This window comes from Ascaphus truei, unplaced genomic scaffold, assembly GCF_040206685.1.
Source record: "Ascaphus truei isolate aAscTru1 unplaced genomic scaffold, aAscTru1.hap1 HAP1_SCAFFOLD_341, whole genome shotgun sequence".
Taxonomy (NCBI): Eukaryota; Metazoa; Chordata; class Amphibia; order Anura; family Ascaphidae; genus Ascaphus; species Ascaphus truei.
The window spans coordinates 146109-169371 of NW_027456410.1; the positions used below are offsets into that span (position 1 = coordinate 146109).

Here is a 23263-nt window from a genome sequence, read left to right on the forward strand (position 1 = left end):
CTCCCTTGCTTCTGTCCTCACATCTGCACAAGGAGATCTTAGTTCTCGATGCCATTCACGCTCCTGGGATACCCATCACCTTTGTTCTTCCTTGGCTACAGCTTAACAATCCTCTCATTGACTGGACTTCCTCTGCTCCCATTTCCTGGAGGCCGAGGCCAGACGAGACTCATCAACTGCTGGCCAATACCTCTGTTCCCGAAGTTATTCTACCTTCCGTTTACCATCAATTCCGGGACGTTTTCAATAAGGTACAGTCAGACCTCTTGCCGCCACACAGGACTTACGATTGTCCGATCGATCTAGTTCCAGGTTACTCCCTACCTAAGTCCAAGACCTACCCCTTGTCGTTACCAGAATCTCACGCTATGGATGAATATATCCAGGAGAATCTCAAGAAAGGCTTTATTCATCCCTCCAATTCCCCAGCAGGGGCTGGCTTTTTCTTCGTCAAGAAAAAGGACGGGTCGTTGAGGCCTTGCATCGACTACAGGGGTTTAAACCACATAACTATTAAAAATCGTTACCCCCTTCCCCTTATTACCAAACTGTTCGATAAATTACAGGGGGCCAAGATTTTTTCCAAGTTGGATCTACGTGGTGCCTATAACTTGGTGCGCATCAGGAAGGGGGATGAATGGAAGACGGCCTTCAACACGCGTAGTGGACACTACGAATATCTGGTAATGCCTTTCGGCTTATGTAATGCTCCCGCTGTCTTCCAGGATTTCATCAACGACGTCTTTCGTAAGGTACTCAATATTTTTGTTATTGTATACTTGGATGATATCCTGATTTTTTCCAAAGATCTCCAGGACCATATACGCCACACCTCCTACGTCCTTTCCCGTCTCCGTGAACACCATTTGTACGCCAAACTGGAGAAGTGCACCTTTCATCAGACCTCTACTCCGTTCCTGGGGTACATCATTTCCGATGAGGGCTTTATGATGGACTCCGGTAAACTTCAAGCAGTCACTGAATGGCCAAGACCCAACTCTCTCAAGGCCATACAACGTTTTTAGGGTTCGCTAATTATTATCGTAAGTTTATACGGAGTTTTTCCACCATTGTGGCACCCCTTACTGCACTCACCAAAAAAGGAGCTGATCCTTCTGCTTTGTCATCCGAGGCCATCTCTGCCTTCGAGACTCTCAAGGAAGCCTTTATATCCGCACCTATTCTCCGTCATCCCAACATTGAACTTCCCTTCGTCCTGGAGGTCGACGCTTCTGATTGCGGCGCTTGTGCCGTTCTTTCTCAGAGACCCACGCCCCAAGATAAGTTACATCCCTGTGCCTATTTTTCCAAGAAATTCTCGTCTGCCGAGAGGAACTATGACGTGAGTAACAGGGAACTTCTGGCCATGAAGATGGCTCTTCAAGAGTGGAGACACCTGCTGGAGGGGTCGAAAGAACCGTTTACTATTCTCACGGACCACAAGAACCTTCTTTACATAGAGAACGCTCGACGCCTTGGTCCACGACAGGCTCGTTGGGCTCTTTTTTATTCTCGATTCGATTTTCACCTTTCCTATATCCCCGGGACCAAGAACGTAAAGGCAGACGCACTCTCCCGTATACATTCTTCTGAAGAGAGACCAGAGGAATCTTTGGAGACTATCCTACCGCATGAGAGGATTCTCGCCACGTCTTCTTTCAAGAATCTTGACAACATTTTGCACTCCCAGAGACGCATTCCCAAGGACTTGGTCGTTCCCGACAACAAACTCTTTGTACCTTCCAAATTTGTTCCAGAGGTCCTGTCTTGGGGTCACTCCTCTAAATCTGCAGGTCATCCAGGTTTTAAGAAGACTACTGATCTCATTCGTCGGAATTTCTGTTGGCCAAGGATGTCTCAAGATATTCTGGAGTTTACTCGCGCCTGTCCCACGTGCGCTCAAAGCAAGACTCTCCGTCAAAAGCCTCAGGGTTTTCTGTTACCCCTTCCAGTTCCCGACCGCCCCTGGTCCCACATTTCGATGGACTTCATCGTGGAGTTGCCCAGGTCCAGAGGAATGAACACTATCTTGATGGTCGTGGACAGGTTCTCGAAGATGTCCCATTTCATTCCACTTAAAGGATTGCCCACCTCTCTCGCCCTTGCTGATATCTTTACGGAGCAGATTTTCCGGATTCATGGGATCCCTTCGTCCATTGTTTCTGACAGAGGTTCTCAGTTCGTATCCAAATTTTGGAGAGCTTTCACGAAGAGATTGGGCATCTCTTCTTCTTTCTCTTCCGCCTATCATCCTCAGTCCAATGGACAAACGGAGAGAATCAATCAATCCCTGGAGAAGTACCTGAGATGTTTCATATCCGATTTCCAGGATGATTGGGCTCAACTCCTCTCTTGGGCAGAGTATGCCGTCAATTCTGCAAAAAACGAGTCCACCCGGGAGTCGCCCTTCTTTATAAATTATGGGTTCCATCCTCCCTGTCTTCCCATCCCCAACATCCCTTCTGGAGTACCAGCCGTAGATGAACGCATTTCTTCCCTCCAAACCGCATGGTCCAGGATTCAGTCTACCCTTCTCAACTCCTCCCGCAGATCGAAACTACAGGCCGATCGTCGTCGTCGTTCGGCGCCCAGTTACAAACCAGGGGATTTGGTATGGCTCTCCTCTAGGAATATCCACCTCAAGGTACCATCTCCTAAACTGGCACCTAGGTTCCTGGGACCCTTCCCTATTTGTGAACAAATCAATCCCGTGGCATTCCGGCTCCAACTACCACCCAGTATGAAGATTCCCAATGTCTTTCATGTGTCCCTCTTAAAACCATTTATCTCCAGTCAATTCTTTCCGGATCAGACTCGTAAACCGGATCCCATTACTGTACAAAATAACGAGGAATACGAAGTTCACTCTCTTTTGGATTCTCGCCTATCCAGGGGTCAGCTCCAGTTCTTGGTACAGTGGAAGGGCTTTGGCCTGAAGAGAGATCCTGGGTACCTTCAAAGGACATTCATGCCCCGGCCCTTCTTAAGTCCTTCAGGAAAAAGTTTCCAGAGAAACCGTTCTTGGATCGTCCTGAGGCCGTTCCTGAAGAGGGGAGTACTGTCAGGAATCGGCGTTCTCCTCGCTCCCCACACAGAGCACTCCCTCTCCGCAAGGAGTCCCTGGACACACAAAATAATCCTGCCTTACCGGCCTCCACGGCTCCCCGCCCCTGCCGCCGTCGCGGGATCACTCTCCTCGGCGATTCCTCTGCTCAGCGCCGGGCGCGCCCACGTCCTCCTGCACGCACACCTGCACCATCCACTGGCTCGGTTCACGCGCGTACACGAGTTACGGAGCACGCTCAGTCTGCACACTCTTCTTCCCGTCCCCCGGACCTCAGGCTCCGCCCCCGCACACTGCACGGGCATACTCAGGTTACCGACAAGACTCACGTGACCTGTTATGCCTGCACCAATCTGCAGTGTCTCCCTGTAGCTCTTCCTGTCCCGTCACCGTTCCTAATTGGACCTTCCTGCTTTATCTAGCTCCTCTCTGCTCTCAGTCTTTGCTCGACATAGTCTCTGTATGGAAGTACTTCTGGATTCTCTCAGTGTTTTCACAGGTTCTGACGCGGCTTGTACGACTACCCCCTCTGGCTCTCGATCTCGGCACTCCTTGGACAACGCTCACTCTGGTAACCCCTTGAACACGGCTTGGACAACGACCTATCTCCACTCTCCACTCCCTGACTTCGGCGAGGCATCCTTCACTCTATCTCTACAACCGGTACCGGCAAGTATTGTCTACCTTACTACACCTGGCCTGGCAACGCTTCATACCACACTCCGGGTGCGTGTATTACCACTTCCCCCTTCAGCTCAGGGGACGGGTCTGGTCTGCGGGCAGCACCGGCATAACAGTGGGTCTCTATCCCCACATGAGTGGAAGTGGGTCTCTATCCCCACAGGAGTGGAAGTGGGTCTCTATCCCCACAGGAGTCGAAGTGGGTCTCTATCCCCACAGGAGTGGAAGTGGATCTCTATCCCCACAGGAGTCGAAGTGGGTCTCTATCCCCACAGGAGTCGAAGTGGGTCTCTATCCCCACATGAGTGGAAGTGGGTCTCTAGCCCCACAGGAGTGGAAGTGGGTCTCTATCCCCACAGGAGTGGAAGTGGGTCTCTATCCCCACAGGAGTGGAAGTGGGTCTCTAGCCCCACAGGAGTGGAAGTGGGTCTCTATCCCCACAAGAGTGGAAGTGGGTCTCTATCCCCACAGGAGTGGAAGTGGGTCTCTATCCCCACAGGAGTGGAAGTGGGTCTCTATCCCCACAGGAGTGGAAGTGGGTCTCTATCCCCACAGGAGTGGAAGTGGGTCTCTATCCCCACAGGAGTGGAAGTGGGTCTCTATCCCCACAGGAGTGGAAGTGGGTCTCTATCCCCACAGGAGTGGAAGTGGGTCTCTATCCCCACAGGAGTGGAAGTGGGTCTCTATCCCCACAGGAGTGGAAGTGGGTCTCTATCTCCACAGGAGTGGAAGTGGGTCTCTATCCCCACAGGAGTGGAAGTGGGTCTCTATCCCCACAGGAGTGGAAGTGGGTCTCTATCCCCACAGGAGTGGAAGTGGGTCTCTAGCCCCACAGGAGTGGAAGTGGGTCTCTAGCCCCACAGGAGTGGAAGTGGGTCTCTATCCCCACAGGAGTGGAAGTGGGTCTCTATCCCCACAGGAGTGGAAGTGGGTCTCTATCCTCACAGGAGTGGAAGTGGGTCTCTATCCCCACAGGAGTGGAAGTGGGTCTCTATCCCCACAGGAGTGGAAGTGGGTCTCTAGCCCCACAGGAGTGGAAGTGGGTCTCTATCCCCACAGGAGTGGAAGTGGGTCTCTATCCCCACAGGAGTGGAAGTGGGTCTCTAGCCCCACAGGAGTGGAAGTGGGTCTCTATCCCCACAGGAGTGGAAGTGGGTCTCTATCCCCACAGGAGTGGAAGTGGGTCTCTAGCCCCACAGGAGTGGAAGTGGGTCTCTATCCCCACAGGAGTGGAAGTGGGTCTCTAGCCCCACAGGAGTGGAAGTGGGTCTCTATCCCCACAGATTCTGAATGAGAAGAGTGAGCTGCTAGTTCTTGGGGATTTCAACTACAATTGGATCAACCCTAAAAACCACAAAATCCAGATACAACTCAAGTCACTTAACCTATCGCAACTCATTTCCCAACCCACACGAATAAACCTGAAGTCGCATAACCATTCCTTGCTAGACTGGATTCTCTCCTCAAACCCCAGCAGAATCCAATCCTCTGGCATACTTCCTGACATTTTCAGTGACCATGCAATAGTGTACTGTGTAAGGAAAATTAAACCGCCCCATTCAAGCCCTAAAGTTCTCCTCACTAGAACATTTAAAAACTTTAACCCACAACAGTTTCTGGATGACCTTACCAACTGCCCATGGCACAGAATCGATTTAATTCCCGACCCTGACTCTGCGCTCGACTATTTCCAATCCGAGTTCTTAAAACTCTGCGATACCCATGCTCCACTACGCAGAATAAGGGTACGGGGGGCCCACCTTCCATGGGTTACACCTGACCTTATAGCACTCTACCAGTTCAGGGATGCCTTGTGGAAAAGCTACTAAGTAACTGGCACTACCAAGGATCTCAATCACTACAGATGCCCGCGGAACGTGTGCACAAGGCAAACAAGGTATGCAAAAGCACAATATTACTCTGACAATCTCCACCAGAATACATCAAACCCAGCTAACTTCTGGAAGGTTATCAACAATATATTCCAGGCTCCTGACCATCAACAACCAAGTAATATCACTAAGGGGATATTACTCTGACAAACCCCACTGACATCGCAAATGCATTCAGTGATACAAAGGAGATTATAGGTGGCACACCACTGTTTTAAAGAAATTTTTTTTTACGGAGTTTACATTTGGTGCTCACCTTCCGTTGATCCTGGCGTCCCAAAGCTGGATCCAAAGTAAAAGCAAGATAGGAGAAAGGAAGAGGCACACAAATTGTAGTGGAATCAAATGATTTCAAATGTATTGGTGCATCAGAGCTAACAATAGTAACGTTTCAGGACAAGCAGTCCCTTCCTCAGACCAAACACCTCAGAGGTGCATTCAAATGCATTCAATGGTTACTTTGTGGGGTGTGCTACTAACTTTTTATAAAGGGCACTCTGACCATGAAGCCCAATCTGTGATAACCCCAATATCTCCACCCTTTCCCAACACCGCTCACAATGTTCAATTTGGCCCAGTATCCGAAGAAGAGATTACACAAGCGCTCCTCAAATTAAAATTAAGCAGCCAATGTGGACCCGACTTACTACAATCTAGGTTCCTACGACTTGGTGCCCCAGCCATTGCCAAACCAATTGCTTCCATAGTCAACTCTATCCTGTCTGCAGGCCATATCCCTAAGACCTGGAAAACTGCCAGAGTTGTCCCAATCTTCAAAAGTGGGGACAAAAACACTGTCTCAAACTACAGGCCAATCTCCCTTCTCCCAATTCTATCCAAAGTTATAGAAAAATGTGTCCACTCCCAATTAAGCGATTTCTACACCAAGACAAATTTCCCTAGCCAATTCCAATTTGGCTTATGCCCCAAACACTCTACCGTAACTACCATGCTAAAAGTTTGCAATGAAATCCAGTGTGGAATGGAACGGGGACAACTCACTGGTGCAGTATTCCTAGATTTTGCAAAGGCTTTTGATACTGTTGATCATGCTATCCTGCTTAACAAACTCCAGTGATCTGGAATAGGGAAGCATGCTTTAAACTGGTTTCAGTCCTACCTATCATGTACACTGGCGACACACTTTATTCGAGCTCGGCTAGTCCCACGAATTCGGGTATACCCGGGTGTATTGAGGTTTGTGACTGTTTTCTGCCCGAGTGCATTGAGGTATTTTCCAGGCAGGGATTGAAGCATTTTATTCCCGCTGGCTGCAATACTGCACAGTATATATATATACTGCATTACAATTCATGAATTTATGCCATCTGGTAGACACGCGAAGCATTGCAGCCTATTAAATCCTAATCATTATCATTTAACAGATCAGCCGCCCGTCAGCCAGGCATGAACCCAGGCTGGGAAGGCAAACGCAACGGGGCTTGTCAGAGGTGAGGAGCGGCGCATTCCAGGTATCTGCCAGGTACATACTGGGTATTTGCTCGAATAAAGTGTGTCGCAGCAGTAGATTCCAACATGTGTCTGTTGCAGGGTTCATGCAACCACACACGCGGGTTCTCTTGATAAGGCTTATTTATTGAGCCTTAAAAACATACAGCACACAAAAACAAAATAGCCTCTCTTCAGCATACAAAAACAAAATAGCTTCTCTTCAGCAGACAAAACCAAAATAGCTTCTCTTCAGCATAGAAAACAAGGCAGCTTCTCTTCAGCATGCAGGACACAGACAGTTCATCACAGATGTACTTTGAAAAACAGACCTTATAGCAGTAATCTCTTCAGTATTTCAGTCCTGTCTCCTGACCAGCTAGCCTGCATGTGTGTACAGCCTGAGGGTTTTAAAACACCTTGATTATGCAGCTGTGGTCAGACTAATTAAGCAGCCCTTCTCAACTGAAACTTAACCTCCTCACTGCTGCACTGCAAGCCTAAACATAGGTTTGCCAGGTATATGGTTGGTGACGTTCATTCACCCTGTCACATTCCTCCCCTGTTAGTGTGTGGCTGGGGCCACGCATGGCTGAAGCCCGACCATCCAACCATTCTCTAGAAAAGAAGTCAGCATTTGCATTTTCTTTTCCAGGCCTGTGCTGAATCTCAAATGAGAAGGGTTGGAGGGCCATATACCACCTGGTCAATCTAGCATTGGAGTCCTTCATACTATTTAACCACTTCAATGGAGCATGATCCGTCACCAGAGTAAAATGGACTCCTGCCAGGTAATGCCTCAAAGCCTTGATTGCCCACTTTACTGCCAGGCACTCTTTCTCAATCACTGAGTAGTTTTTTTCCCTCGGAAACAATTTCCTACTCAGAAAAAGGATCGGATGTTCCACTCCCTCAAACTGTTATGATAACACTGCTGCTAGCCCTATCTCTGATGCACAGGTTTGCACTACAAAAGGCCTGTTGAAGTCTGGGCTTCTAAGGACGGGCCCTCTGATAGACACCTTTTTATGTCCTCAAAGGCTCTCTGACACTCCCTTGACCATACCACCTGTGTAGGGGCGGACTTTTTTGTGAGGTCCGTTAATGGGGCTGCAACTTCCGAGTAGTTGGGGATGAACCGCCGATAGTACCCTGCTAAACCCAGCAGAGCGCGTACCTGCGTTTTTGTTTGGGGGGTCAGAACTTCTTTAAGGGCAGCTACCTTGTCGGCTAGTGGCCTTACTTTTCCACCTCCCACTGCATACCCTAAGTATTTGGTTTCCGCCTTACCTAAGGCACATTTCTTAGGGTTGGCTGTGAGCCCTGCCTCTCTTAGAGACCTGAGGACCACTTTCAGCCTATTTAGATGGGCCCGCCAGTGTTTACTATAAATGACAATGTCATCTAGGTAGGCTGCAGCATAAGTCCTATGGGGTCTCAGCACTTTATCCATGAGTCTCTGAAATGTGGCTGGGGCTCCATGCAGTCCAAATGGCATTGTCACAAACTGGTATAAACCCATGGGAGTAGCAAAGGCTGTTTTGCACTTGGACTTTTCCTCTAAGGGTATTTGCCAGTATCCTTTTTTTAAGTCCAGCGTGGATATATATTCCACGTTACCAAGGGCGTCAATTAACTCGTCCACCCTTGGCATCGGATATGCGTCAAACTTGGATACCGCATTGACCTTTCGGAGGTCCACACAAAATCTTACCTTCCCATCGGGTTTAGGGACCATAACTAGTGGACTACACCACTCACTGCATGATTCCTCAATCACTCCTAAGTGTAACATTTATTGTACCTCCTTCTCTACCAGAGCCCTACGACTTTCAGGCAACCTATAAGGACGGGAACGTACTTTTACCCCAGGTGCTGTCTCTATCGCATGTGAAATTAAGTTACTGTAGTTTGTCCTGGTAAGTCAGAAAAAACATCCTGTAATTGTGTAATTATTTCTAACAAGTCCCCTTTTTGTTCAAAGGACAACTGTTTACCCATTGGGATTTTATCGTCACCCACGATGTTCTCCCGTGGGGGCTGAGGACCCAAGTCCGTTTCCTCCTCCACCGGGTGGATGAATAGAGACCGCTGCATCTTCCAGGGTTTCAGCAAGTTCACAAGGTAAATTTGTTTACCCTTCCTGGACCTTGGTTGAGCGATCTCGTAATCCAAATCACCCGTGCGGTGGAGAACTTCGAATGGGCCCTGCCATTTGGCTAGGAGTTTGCTCTCACAACTGGGTAACAATAACATCACCTCGTCTCCTGGGTGAAACACTCTCATGCGAGCATTTTGATTGTAATGTCTCTCCTGACTGTCCTGGGCTGATCTAAGATTCTCCCTGGCAAAATGGCCGACCACATCTAGGCGCTTCCTAAGGTCTAGTACATATTGCAGGGTATACTTAGAAGGGGACCGCTGTTCCTCCCAGGACTCCTTTAGGAGGTCTAGGATACCAGGGGTCTCCTGAGCCATAGAATAAGGCTCCTCGTGAGAGACTGGAGCCATTAGGTCCGAAAAGAAAGGCCAGTCCCGACCGAGCACAACGGGGGCAGGGAGTCAAGGAGCGACTCCTACTTCGAGGTAGGCCTCCTGACCTTTTACCTGTAGCCGGATTTTGGCCGTCGGATACCGTTTCACATCGCCGTGTATACATTCTATACTCCATGGGGAGTCAAAAGAACACACGTTAGGCGGTAACAGTTCCTGGATCTGGATTCGGTAAGCATGCTTTAAACTGGTTTCAGTCCTACCTATCAGGTAGATCCCAACATGTGTCTGTTGCAGGGTACATGCAACCACACACACGGGTTCTCTTGATAAGGCTTATTTATTGAGCCTTAAAAACCTACAGCACACAAAAACAAAATAGTTTCTCTTCAGCATACTAAAACAAAATAGCTTCTCTTCAGCAGACAAAAACAAAATAGCTTCTCTTCAGCATAGAAAACAAGGCAGCTTCTCTTCAGCATGCAGGACACAGACAGTTCATCACACATGTACTTTGAAAAACAGACCTTATAGCAGTAATCTCTTCAGAATTTCAGTCCTGTCTCCTGACCAGCTAGCCTGCATGTGTGTACAGCCTGGGGGTTTAAAAACACCTTGATTATGCAGCTGGGGTCAGACTAATTAAGCAGCCCTTCTCAACTGAAACATAACCTCCTCACTGCTGCACTGCAAGCCTAAACATAGGTTTGCCAGGAATATGGCTGTGACGTTCATTCACCCTGTCACAGTGTCCATCTCTGGCTCTAAATCCAACCCCCTGGATATCACCTGTGGCGTCCCGCAAGGCTCTGTTCTGGGGCCCCTACTCTTCTCAGTGTTCATCAATGATCTTCCCACAGTCTGTAAGGAAGCTTCAATACACATGTATGCAGACGACACAATCCTATATGCACACAGCCATAGCCTCTCTGACCTTCAACACATACGTCAGTCTGACTTTTTGAGACTCGAAAACTGGATTTCCCAAAACAAATGGTTATTAAACACTGACAAGACGGTAACAATGGTATTTGGGACTAAGGGTAAATTTCTAAAGCTTCCAATGACGGAGGTACAGATCAGAACCAACGCTAACACCACCCTAACTCCTGTTACTATTTTTAAGTATCTGGGCATACATCTTGACTCTTATTTAACATTTGGGCTATATATTGATACCCTGACAACCAAAACCTATGCCAAACTAGGGGTACTTTACAGGAACAAATCCTCCCTAAGTCTCCTGGTCAGAAAGCGTATCGCACAGCAGATGCTAATGCCAATTATTGACTATGGAGACATAGTATATGGCTCGACACCTCAAACCCACCTTAGCAAACTTGACACCCTCTACAATTCAATTTGCCGTTTCGTTCTCCAATGCAACTACAACACACATCACTGCGAAATGCTCAAAGAACTAGATTGTCCATCACTAGAGTCTAGGCGCAAAGTTCACCTTTCCTGTCTTGCCTTTAAATTCTTTATGGGCAAGCTACCCAGCTTTCTGAACAAGCTCCTCACCCCTACCACATGCAGCACTTATCACCTGAGATCAGACTCCAAAAGACTGTTCATGGTCCCAAGGCTCAACAAAGTATCCGGCCGTTCCTCCTCTTACCGTGCACCCCAAAACTGGAACAGTCTACCGGAGACTCTCACAGCCACCACCAGTTTAAGTTCTCTCACAACTAAGGCTGTCTCACATTTGAATCTGGTCGGTAACTGTTTCATACGTCTATAATATATATTATTTCTAACTGCATGCAATGTCTTGTATATAATGAATACTCTGTTCACTTATGTAACTGTATTTGTAACCATGTATTATTTGTCATTATAACTCTGTGCCCACGACATGTGTGAGAACGAGAGGTATCTCCCACTGTATTACTGCCTGTAACATGTTATAACTCTGTGCCCAGGACATACGTGAGAACGAGAGGTATCTCCCACTGTATTACTGCCTGTAACACGTTATAACTCTGTGCCCAGGACATGCGTGTGAACGAGAGGTAACTCTCACTGTATTACTGCCTGTAACCCATGTTATAACTCTGTGCCCAGGACATGCGTGAGAGCGAGAGGTAACTCTCAAAGTATTACTTCCTGTAACACGTTATAACTCTGTGCCCAGGACATGCGTGAGAACGAGAGGTAACTCTCACTGTATTACTGCCTGTAACACGTTATAACTCTGTGCCCAGGACATGCGTGAGAACGAGAGGTAACTCTCACTGTATTACTGCCTGTAACACACGTTATAACTCTGTGCCCAGGACATGCGTGAGAACAAGAGGTAACTCTCACTGTATTACTGCCTGTAACACATGTTATAACTCTGTGCCCAGGACATGCGTGAGAGTGAGAGGTAACTCTCACTGTATTACTGCCTGTAACACGTTATAACTCTGTGCCCAGGACATGCGTGAGAACGAGAGGTAATTCTCACTGTATTACTGCCTGTAACACATGTTATAACTCTGTGCACAGGACATGCGTGAGAATGAGAGGTAACTCTCACTGTATTACTGCCTGTAACACATGTTATAACTCTGTGCCCAGGACATGCGTGAGAACGAAAGGTAACTCTCACTGTATTACTGCCTGTAACATGTTATAATTCTGTGCCCAGGACATGTGTGAGAACGAGAGGTAACTCTCACTGTATTACTGCCTGTAACACGTTATAACTCTGTGCCCAGGACATGCGTGAGAACGAGAGGTAACTCTCACTGTATTACTGCCTGTAAGACGTTATAACTCTGTGCCCAGGACATGCGTGAGAACGAGAGGTAATTCTCACTGTATTACTGCCTGTAACACATGTTATAACTCTGTGCACAGGATATGCGTGAGAACGAGCGGTAACTATCACTGTATTACTGCCTGTAACACATGTTATAACTCTGTGCCCAGGACATGCGTGAGAACGAGAGGTAACTCTCACTGTATTACTGCCTGTTACACACGTTATAACTCTGTGCCCAGGACATGCGTGAGAATGAGAGGTAACTCTCACTGTATTACTGCCTGTAACACATGTTATAACTCTGTGCCCAGGACATGCGTGAGAACGAAAGGTAACTCTCACTGTATTACTGCCTGTAACATGTTATAATTCTGTGCCCAGGACATGCGTGAGAACGAGAGGTAACTCTCACTGTATTACTGCCTGTAACACGTTATAACTCTGTGCCCAGGACATGCGTGAGAACGAGAGGTAACTCTCACTGTATTACTGCCTGTAACACGTTATAACTCTGTGCCCAGGACATGCGTGAGAACGAGAGGTAACTCTCACTATATTACTGCCTGTAACACGTTATAACTCTGTGCCCAGGACATACGTGAGAACGAGAGGTAACTCTCACTGTATTACTGCCTGTAACACGTTATAACCCTGTGCCCAGGACATACGTGAGAACGAGAGGTAACTCTCACTGTATTACTTCCTGTAACACGTTATAACTCTGTGCCCAGGACATACGTGAGAACGAGAGGTAACTCTCACTGTATTACTGCCTGTAACACACGTTATAACTCTGTGCCCAGGACATGCGTGAGAACGAGAGGTAACTCTCACTGTATTACTTCCTGTAACACGTTATAACACTGTGCCAAGGACATGCGTGAGAACGAGAGGTAACTCTCACTGTATTACTACCTGTAACACGTTATAACTCTGTGCCCAGGACATACGTGAGAACGAGAGGTAACTCTCACTGTATTACTTCCTGTAACACACGTTATAACTCTGTGCCCAGGACATGCATGAGAACGAGAGGTAACTCTCACTGTATTACTGCCTGTAACACACGTTATAACTCTGTGCCCAGGACATGCGTGAGAGCGAGAGGTAACTCTCACTGTATTACAGCCTGTAACACATGTTATAACTCTGTGCCCAGGACATGTGTGAGAACGAGAGGTAACTCTCACTGTATTACTTCCTGTAACACACGTTATAACTCTGTGCCCAGGACATGCGTGAGAGCGAGAGGTAACTCTCACTGTATTACAGCCTGTAACACATGTTATAACTCTGTGCCCAGGACATGCGTGAGAACGAGAGGTAACTCTCAGTGTATTACTGCCTGTAACACGTTATAACTCTGTGCCCAGGACATGCGTGAGAACGAGAGGTAACTCTCACTGTATTACTGCCTGTAAAACGTTATAACTCTGTGCCAGGGACATGCGTGAGAGCGAGAGGTAACTCTCACTGTATTACTTCCTGTAACACATATTATAACTCTGTGCCCAGGACATGCGTGAGAAGAGAGGTAACTCTCACTGTATTACTGCCTGTAACACGTTATAACTCTGTGCCCAGGACATGCGTGAGAACGAGCGGTAACTCTCACTGTATTACTTCCTGTAACATGTTATAACTCTGTGCCCAGGAAATGCGTGAGAACGAGAGGTAACTCTCACTGTATTACTGCCTGTAACACGTTATAACTCTGTGCCCAGGACATGTGTGAGAACGAGAGGTAACTCTCACTGTATTACTGCCTGTAACACGTTATAACTCTGTGCCCAGGACATGCGTGAGAGCGAGAGGTAACTCTCACTGTATTACTGCCTGTAACACGTTATAACTCTGTGCCCAGGACATGCGTGAGAACGAGAGGTAACTCTCACTGTATTACTGCCTGTAACACATTATAACTCTGTGCCCAGGACATGGGAGGAACGAGAGGTAACTCTCACTGTATTACTGCCTGTAACACATGTTATAACTCTGTGCCCAGGATATGCGTGAGAGCGAGAGGTAACTCTCACTGTATTACTGCCTGTAACATGTTATATCTCTGTGCCCAGGACATGCGTGAGAACGAGAGGTAACTCTCACTGTATTACTGCGTGTAACACACGTTGTAACTCTGTGCCCAGGACATGCGTGAGAACGAGAGGTAACTCTCACTGTATTACTGCCTGTAACACGTTATAACTCTGTGCCCAGGACATGCGTGAGAACGAGAGGTAACTCTCACTGTATTACTGCCTGTAACACATGTTATAGCTCTGTGCCCAGGACATGTGTGAGAACGAGAGGTAACTCTCACTGTATTACTGCCTGTAACACGTTATAACTCTGTGCCCAGGACATGCGTGAGAACGAGAGGTAACTCTCACTGTATTACTTCCTGTAACACACGTCATAACTCTGTGCCCAGGACATGCGTGAGAACGAGAGGTAACTCTCACTGTATTACTGCCTGTAACATGTTATAACTCTGTGCCCAGGACATACGTGAGAACGAGAGGTAACTCTCACTGTATTACTTCCTGTAACACACGTTATAACTCTGTGCCCAGGACATGCGTGAGAACGAGCGGTAACTCTCACTGTATTACTGCCTGTAACACGTTATAACTCTGTGCCCAGGACATGCGTGAGAACGAGAGGTAACTCTCACTGTATTACTTCCTGTAACACACGTTATAACTCTGTGCCCAGGACATGCGTGAGAACGAGAGGTAACTCTCACTATATTACTGCCTGTAACACGTTATAACTCTGTGCCCAGGACATGCGTGAGAACAAGAGGTAACTCTCACTGTATTACTACCTGTAACACGTTATAACTCTGTGCCCAGGACATACGTGAGAACGAGAGGTAACTCTCACTGTATTACTTCCTGTAACACACGTTATAACTCTGTGCCCAGGACATGCATGAGAACGAGAGGTAACTCTCACTGTATTACTGCCTGTAACACACGTTATAACTCTGTGCCCAGGACATGCGTGAGAACGAGAGGTAACTCTCACTGTATTACTTCCTGTAACACGTTATAACTCTGTGCCCAGGACATGCGTGAGAGCGAGAGGTAACTCTCACTGTAATACTGCCTGTAACACACGTTATAACTCTGTGCCCAGGACATGCGTGAGAACGAGAGGTACCTCTCACTGTATTACTGCCTGTAACACACGTTATAACTCTGTGCCCAGGACATGCGTGAGAACGAGAGGTAACTCTCACTGTATTACTTCCTGTAACACACGTTATAACTCTGTGCCCAGGACATGCGTGAGAACGAGAGGTAACTCTCTCTGTATTACTGCCTGTAACACGTTATAACTCTGTGCCCAGGACATGCGTGAGAACGAGAGGTAACTCTCACTGTATTACTGCCTGTAACACGTTATAACCCTGTGTCCAGGACATGCGTGAGAACGAGAGGTAACTCTCACTGTATTACTGCCTGTAACACATGTTATAACTCTGTGAACAGGACATGCGTGAGAACGAGAGGTAACTCACACTGTATCACTGCCTGTAACACGTTATAACTCTGTGCCCAGGACATGCGTGAGAGCGAGAGGTAACTCTCACTGTAATACTGCCTGTAACACACGTTATAACTCTGTGCCCAGGACATGCGTGAGAACGAGAGGTACCTCTCACTGTATTACTGCCTGTAACACATGTTATAACTCTGTGCCCAGGACATGCGTGAGAACGAGAGGTAACTCTCACTGTATTACTGCCTGTAACACATGTTATAACTCTGTGCCCAGGACATGCGTGAGAACGAGAGGTAACTCTCACTGTATTACTTCCTGTAACACACGTTATATCTCTGTGCCCAGGACATGCGTGAGAACGAGAGGTAACTCTCACTGTATTACTACCTGTAACACATGTTATAACTCTGTGCCCAGGACATGCGTGAGAACGAGAGGTAACTCTCACTGTATTACTTCCTGTAACACGTTATAACTCTGTGCCCAGGACATGCGTGAGAACGAGAGGTAACTCTCACTGTATTACTGCCTGTAACACGTTATAACCCTGTGCCCAGGACATGCGTGAGAACGAGAGGTAACTCTCACTGTATTACTTCCTGTAACACATTATAACTCTGTGCCCAGGACATGCGTGAGAACGAGAGGTAACTCTCACTGTATTACTGCCTGTAACACATGTTATAACTCTGTGCCCAGGACATGCGTGAGAACGAGAGGTAACGCTCACTGTATTACTGCCTGTAACACGTTATAACTCTGTGCCCAGGACATGCGTGGGAACGAGAGGTAACTCTCACTGTATTACTGCCTGTAACACATGTTATAACCCTGTGCCCAGGACATGCGTGAGAACGAGAGGTAACTCTCACTGTATTACTGCCTGTAACATGTTATAACTCTGTGCCCAGGACATGCGTGAGAACGAGGGGTAACTCTCACTGTATTACTGCCTGTAACACACGTTATAACTCTGTGCCCAGGACATGCCTGACAACGAGCGGTAACTCTCACTGTATTACTGCCTGTAACACGTTATAACTCTATGCCCAGGACATGCGTGAGAACGAGAGGTAACTCTCACTGTATTACTGCCTGTAACACATGTTATAACTCTGTGCCCAGGACATGCGTGAGAACGAGAGGTAACTCTCACTGTATTACTTCCTGTAACACATGTTATAACTCTGTGCCCAGGACATGCGTGAGAACGAGAGGTAACTCTCACTGTATTACTTCCTGTAACACACGTTATAACTCTGTGCCCAGGACATGCGTGAGAACGAGAGGTAACTCTCACTGTATTACTGCATGTAACACGTTATAACTCTGTGCCCAGGACATGCGTGAGAACGAGAGGTAACTCTCACTGTATTACTTCCTTTAACACACGTTATAACTCTGTGCCCAGGACATGCCTGACAACGAGCGGTAACTCTCACTGTATTACTGCCTGTAACACGTTATAACTCTGTGACCAGGACATGCGTGAGAACGAGAGGTAACTCTCACTGTATTACTTCCTGTAACATGTTATATCTCTGTGCCCAGGACATGTGTGAGAACGAGAGGTAACTCTCACTGTATTACTGCCTGTAACACGTTATAACTCTGTGCCCAGGACATGCGTGAGAACGAGAGGTAACTCTCACTGTATTACTTCCTGTAACATGTTATAACTCTGTGCCCAGGACATGCGTGAGAACGAGAGGTAACTCTCACTGTATTACTGCCTGTAACACACGTTATAACTCTGTGCCCAGGACATGCGTGAGAACGAGAGGTAACTCTCACTGTATTACTTCCTGTAACACATTATAACTCTGTGCCCAGGACATGCGTGAGTACGAGAGGTTACTCTCACTGTATTACTGCCTGTAACACACGTTATAACTCTGTGCCCAGGACATGCGTGAGAACGAGAGGTAACTCTCAGTGTATTACTGCCTGTAACACGTTATAACTCTGTGCCCAGGACATGCGTGAGAGCGAGAGGTAACTCTCACTGTATTACTGCCTGTAACACGTTATAACTCTGTGCCCAGGACATGCGTGAGAACGAGAGGTAACTCTCACTGTATTACTGCCTGTAACACATTATAACTCTGTGCCCAGGACATGCGTGAGAATGAGAGGTAACTCTCACTGTATTACTGCCTGTAACACATGTTATAACTCTGTGCCCAGGACATGCGTGAGAACGAGAGGTAACTCTCACTGTATTACTGCCTGTAACACGTTATAACTCTGTGCCCAGGACATGCGTGAGAACGAGAGGTAACTCTCACTGTATTACTGCCTGTAACACATTATATCTCTGTGCCCAGGACATGCGTGAGAACGAGCGGTAACTCTCACTGTATTACTGCCTGTAACACGTTATAACTCTGTGCCCAGGACATGCGTGAGAACGAGAGGTAACTCTCACTGTATTACTGCCTGTAACACATGTTATAACTCTGTGCCCAGGACATGCGTGAGAACGAGAGGTAACTCTCACTGTATTACTGCCTGTAACACGTTATAACTCTGTGCCCAGGACATGCGTGAGAACGAGAGGTAACTCTCACTGTATTACTTCCTGTAACATGTTATAACTCTGTGCCCAGGACATGCGTGAGATAGAGAGGTAACTCTCACTGTATTACTGCCTGTAACACGTTATAACTCTGTGCCCAGGACATGCGTGAGAACGAGAGGTAACTCTCACTGTATTACTTCCTGTAACACACGTTATAACTCTGTGCCCAGGACATGCGTGAGAACGAGAGGTAACTCTCACTGTATTACTGCCTGTAACACGTTATAACTCTGTGCCCAGGACATGCGTGAGAACGAGAGGTAACTCTCACTGTATTACTGCCTGTAACACGTTATAACTCTGTGCCCAGGACATGCGTGAGAACGAGAGGTAACTCTCACTGTATTACTGCCTGTAACATGTTATAACTCTGTGCCCAGGACATGCGTGAGAACGAGAGGTAACTCTCACTGTATTACTGCCTGTAACACGTTATATCTCTGTGCCCAGGATATGCGTGAGAACGAGAGGTAACTCTCACTGTATTACTGCCTGTAACACGTTATAACTCTGTGCCCAGGACATGCGTGAGAACGAGAGGTAACTCTCACTGTATTACTGCCTGTAACACATGTTATAACTCTGTGCCCAGGACACGCGTGAGAACGAGAGGTAACTCTCACTGTATTACTGCCTGTAACACATTATAACTCTGTGCCCAGGACATACGTGAGAACGAGAGGTAACTCTCACTGTATTACTGCCTGTAACACGTTATAACTCTGTGCCCAGGACATGCGTGAGAACGAGAGGTAACTCTCACTGTATTACTGCCTGTAACACGTTATAACTCTGTGCCCAGGACATGTGTGAGAACGAGCGGTAACTCTCACTGTATTACTTCCTGTAACACATGTTATAACTCTGTGCCCAGGACATGCGTGAGAACGAGAGGTAACTCTCACTGTATTACTGCCTGTAACATGTTATAACTCTGTGCCCAGGACATGCGTGAGAACGAGAGGTAACTCTCACTGTATTACTTCCTGTAACACATGTTATAACTCTGTGCCCAGGACATGCGTGAGAACGAGAGGTAACTCTCACTGTATTACTGCCTGTAACACATGTTATAACTCTGTGCCCAGGACATGCGTGAGAACGAGAGGTAACTCTCACTGTATTACTTCCTGTAACACATGTTATAACTCTGTGCCCAGGACATGCGTGAGAACGAGAGGTAACTCTCACTGTATTACTGCCTGTAACACATGTTATAACTCTGTGCCCAGGACATGCGTGAGAACGAGAGGTAACTCTCACTGTATTACTTCCTGTAACACATGTTATAACTCTGTGCCCAGGACATGCGTGAGAACGAGAGGTAACTCTCACTGTATTACTTCCTGTAACACATGTTATAACTCTGTGCCCAGGACATGCGTGAGAACGAGAGGTAACTCTCACTGTATTACTGCCTGTAACACACGTTATAACTCTGTGCCCAGGACATGCGTGAGAACGAGAGGTAACTCTCACTGTATTACTTCCTGTAACACATTATAACTCTGTGCCCAGGACATGCGTGAGAACGAGAGGTAACTCTCACTGTATTACTGCCTGTAACACGTTATAACTCTGTGCCCAGGACATGCGTGAGAACGAGAGGTAACTCTCACTGTATTACTTCCTGTAACACATTATAACTCTGTGCCCAGGACATGCGTGAGAACGAGAGGTAACTCTCACTGTATTACTGCCTGTAACACGTTATAACTCTGTGCCCAGGACATGCGTGAGAGCGAGAGGTAACTCTCACTGTATTACTGCCTGTAACACACGTTATAACTCTGTGCCCAGGACATGCGTGAGAACGAGAGGTAACTCTCACTGTATTACTAACTGTAACACACGTTATAACTCTGTGCCCAGGACATGCGTGAGAACGAGAGGTAACTCTCACTGTATTACTAACTGTAACACACGTTATAACTCTGTGCCCAGGACATGCGTGAGAGCGAGAGGTAACTCTCACTGTATTACTGCCTGTAACACACGTTATAACTCTGTGCCCAGGACATGCGTGAGAACGGGAGGTAACTCTCACTGTATTACTGCCTGTAACATGTTATAACTCTGTGCCCAGGACATGCGTGAGAACGAGAGGTAACTCTCACTGTATTACTGCCTGTAACACGTTATAACTCTGTGCCCAGGACATGCGTGAGAGCGAGAGGTAACTCTCACTGTATTACTGCCTGTAACACACGTTATAACTCTGTGCCCAGGACATGCGTGAGAACGGGAGGTAACTCTCACTGTATTACTGCCTGTAACATGTTATAACTCTGTGCCCAGGACATGCGTGAGAACGAGAGGTAACTCTCACTGTATTACTGCCTGTAACACACGTTATAACTCTGTGCCCAGGACATGCGTGAGAACGAGAGGTAACTCTCACTGTATTACTGCCTGTAACACGTTATAACTCTGTGCCCAGGACATGCGTGAGAGCGAGAGGTAACTCTCACTGTATTACTGCCTGTAACACACGTTATAACTCTGTGCCCAGGACATGCGTGAGAACGGGAGGTAACTCTCACTGTATTACTGCCTGTAACATGTTATAACTCTGTGCCCAGGACATGCGTGAGAACGAGAGGTAACTCTCACTGTATTACTGCCTGTAACACACGTTATAACTCTGTGCCCAGGACATGCGTGAGAACGAGAGGTAACTCTCACTGTATTACTGCCTGTAACACACGTTATAACTCTGTGCCCAGGACATGCGTGAGAACGAGAGGTAACTCTCACTGTATTACTGCCTGTAACACGTTATAACTCTGTGCCCAGGACATGCGTGAGAGCGAGAGGTAACTCTCACTGTAATACTGCCTGTAAAACACGTTATAACTCTGTGCCCAGGACATGCGTGAGAACGAGAGGTAACTCTCACTGTATTACTTCCTGTAACACATTGTATAAATAAATAAAATAAAGTGACACATTTCTGCCACGGTTTTCTCGTTTGATGAAGACAAGTACAGTAATAACTAAATATGGACGCCTAATTAAAAGTGGTCTTGACGCGATACTCACGCTCTGGATGGCGGATGACACAATCTCGTGGATCTCGGAGGACACCTGGGAGCTGGTCATGGCAAACGTGGCCAAGTTACAGAATAGAGGGTGGAGTCAACAGGAGTCCGAGAGCAAACAGGGTGGGGTTTAAGAGCGTCCGCAGGCGGAGCCCAAGAGCGTCCACAGGCGGGGCCTGACCTTAGCCCTTCTCCTTCTCACGCTCACGCAGGGGGACGTGTTGGGACCGCATAACCTGCAGGGGAGAAACCAAATCAAATATCTGTACATCTCCCCTCTAATCCTCACCGACATCTCCCCTCTAATCCTCACTGACATCCCCCTCTAATCCTCACCGTCATCTCCCCTCTAATCCTCACTGAAATCTCCCCCCTTATCCTCACTGACATCTCCCCTCTAATCCTCACCGACACCTCCCCTCTAATCCTCCGACATCTCCCCCCTTATCCTCACTAACATCTCCCCTCTAATCCTCACCGACATCTTCCCTCTAATCCTCACCGTCATCTCCCCTCTAATCCTCACAGTCATCTCCCCTCTAATCCTCACCGACATCTCCCCTTTAATCCTCACTCACATCTCCCCTCTAATCCTCTGACATCTTCCCTCTAATCCTCACTGACATCTCCCCTCTAATCCTCACCGACATCTCCCCTCTAATCCTCACCGACACCTCCCATCTAATCCTCACCGACATCTCCCCCCTTATCCTCACTGACATCTCCCATCTAATCCTCACCGACATCTCACGACTAATCCTCACCGTCATCTCACGTCTAATCCTCACCGTCATCTCCCCTCTAATCCTCCGACATCTCCCCTCTAATCCTCACTGACATCTCCCCTCTAATCCTCACCGACATCTCCCCTCTAATCCTCACCGACATCTCCCCTCTAACCCTCACTGACATCTCCTCTCTAATCCTCCGACATCTCCCCTCTAATCCTCACCGACATCTCCACTCTAATCCTCACTGACATCTCCCCTCTAATCCTCACCGACATCTCCCCTCTAATCCTCACCGACATCTCCCCTCTAATCCTCACCGACATCTCCACTCTAATCCTCACTGACATCTCCCCTCTAATCCTCACCGACATCTCACATCTAATCCTCACCGTCATCTCACGTTTAATCCTCACTGTCATCTCCCCTCTAATCCTCCGACATCTCCCCTCTAATACTCATCGACATCTCCCCTCTAATCCTCACAAACATCTCCCCTCTCATCCTCATTGACATCTCCCCTCTAATCCTCACCGACATCTCCCCGCTTATCCTCACTGACATCTCCCCTCTAATCCTCACTGACATCTCCCCTCTAATCCTCACCGACACCTCCCCCCTTATCCTCACTAACATCTCCCCTCTAATCCTCACTGACATCTCCCCTCTAATCCTCACCGACACCTCCCCTCTAATCCTCACCGACATCTCCACTTTAATCCTCACTGACATCTCCCCTCTAATCCTCACCGACATCTCACGCGTAATCCTCACCGTCATCTCACGTCTAATCCTCACGGTCATCTCCCCTCTAATCCTTCGACATCTCCCCTCTAATCCTCACCGACATCTCCCCTCTAATCCTCACCGACATCTCCCCTCTAATCCTCACCGACATCTCCACTTTAATCCTCACTGACATCTCCCCTCTAATCCTCACCGACATCTCACGCTTAATCCTCATCGTCATCTCATGTCTAATCCTCACCGTCATCTCCCCTCTAATCCTTCGACATCTCCCCTCTAATCCTCACCGACATTTCCCCTCTAATCCTCACCGACATCTCCCCTC

The 23263-nt window shown here is 47.6% G+C and overlaps 1 protein-coding gene across 1 annotated transcript in view; it reads right to left on the reverse strand.

The window, feature by feature from the left end:
- Positions 1-21524, reverse strand: part of LOC142483597 (anion exchange protein 2-like) — a gene marked incomplete at its 3' end in the record, with an annotated part of 167173 nt that extends 145649 nt beyond the window's left edge. Inside the window, 1 exon segment of the mRNA XM_075583610.1 lies at positions 21465-21524. Coding sequence (XP_075439725.1) covers positions 21465-21524 — 60 coding nt within the window.
- Between the last annotated feature and the right edge of the window lie 1739 nt (positions 21525-23263).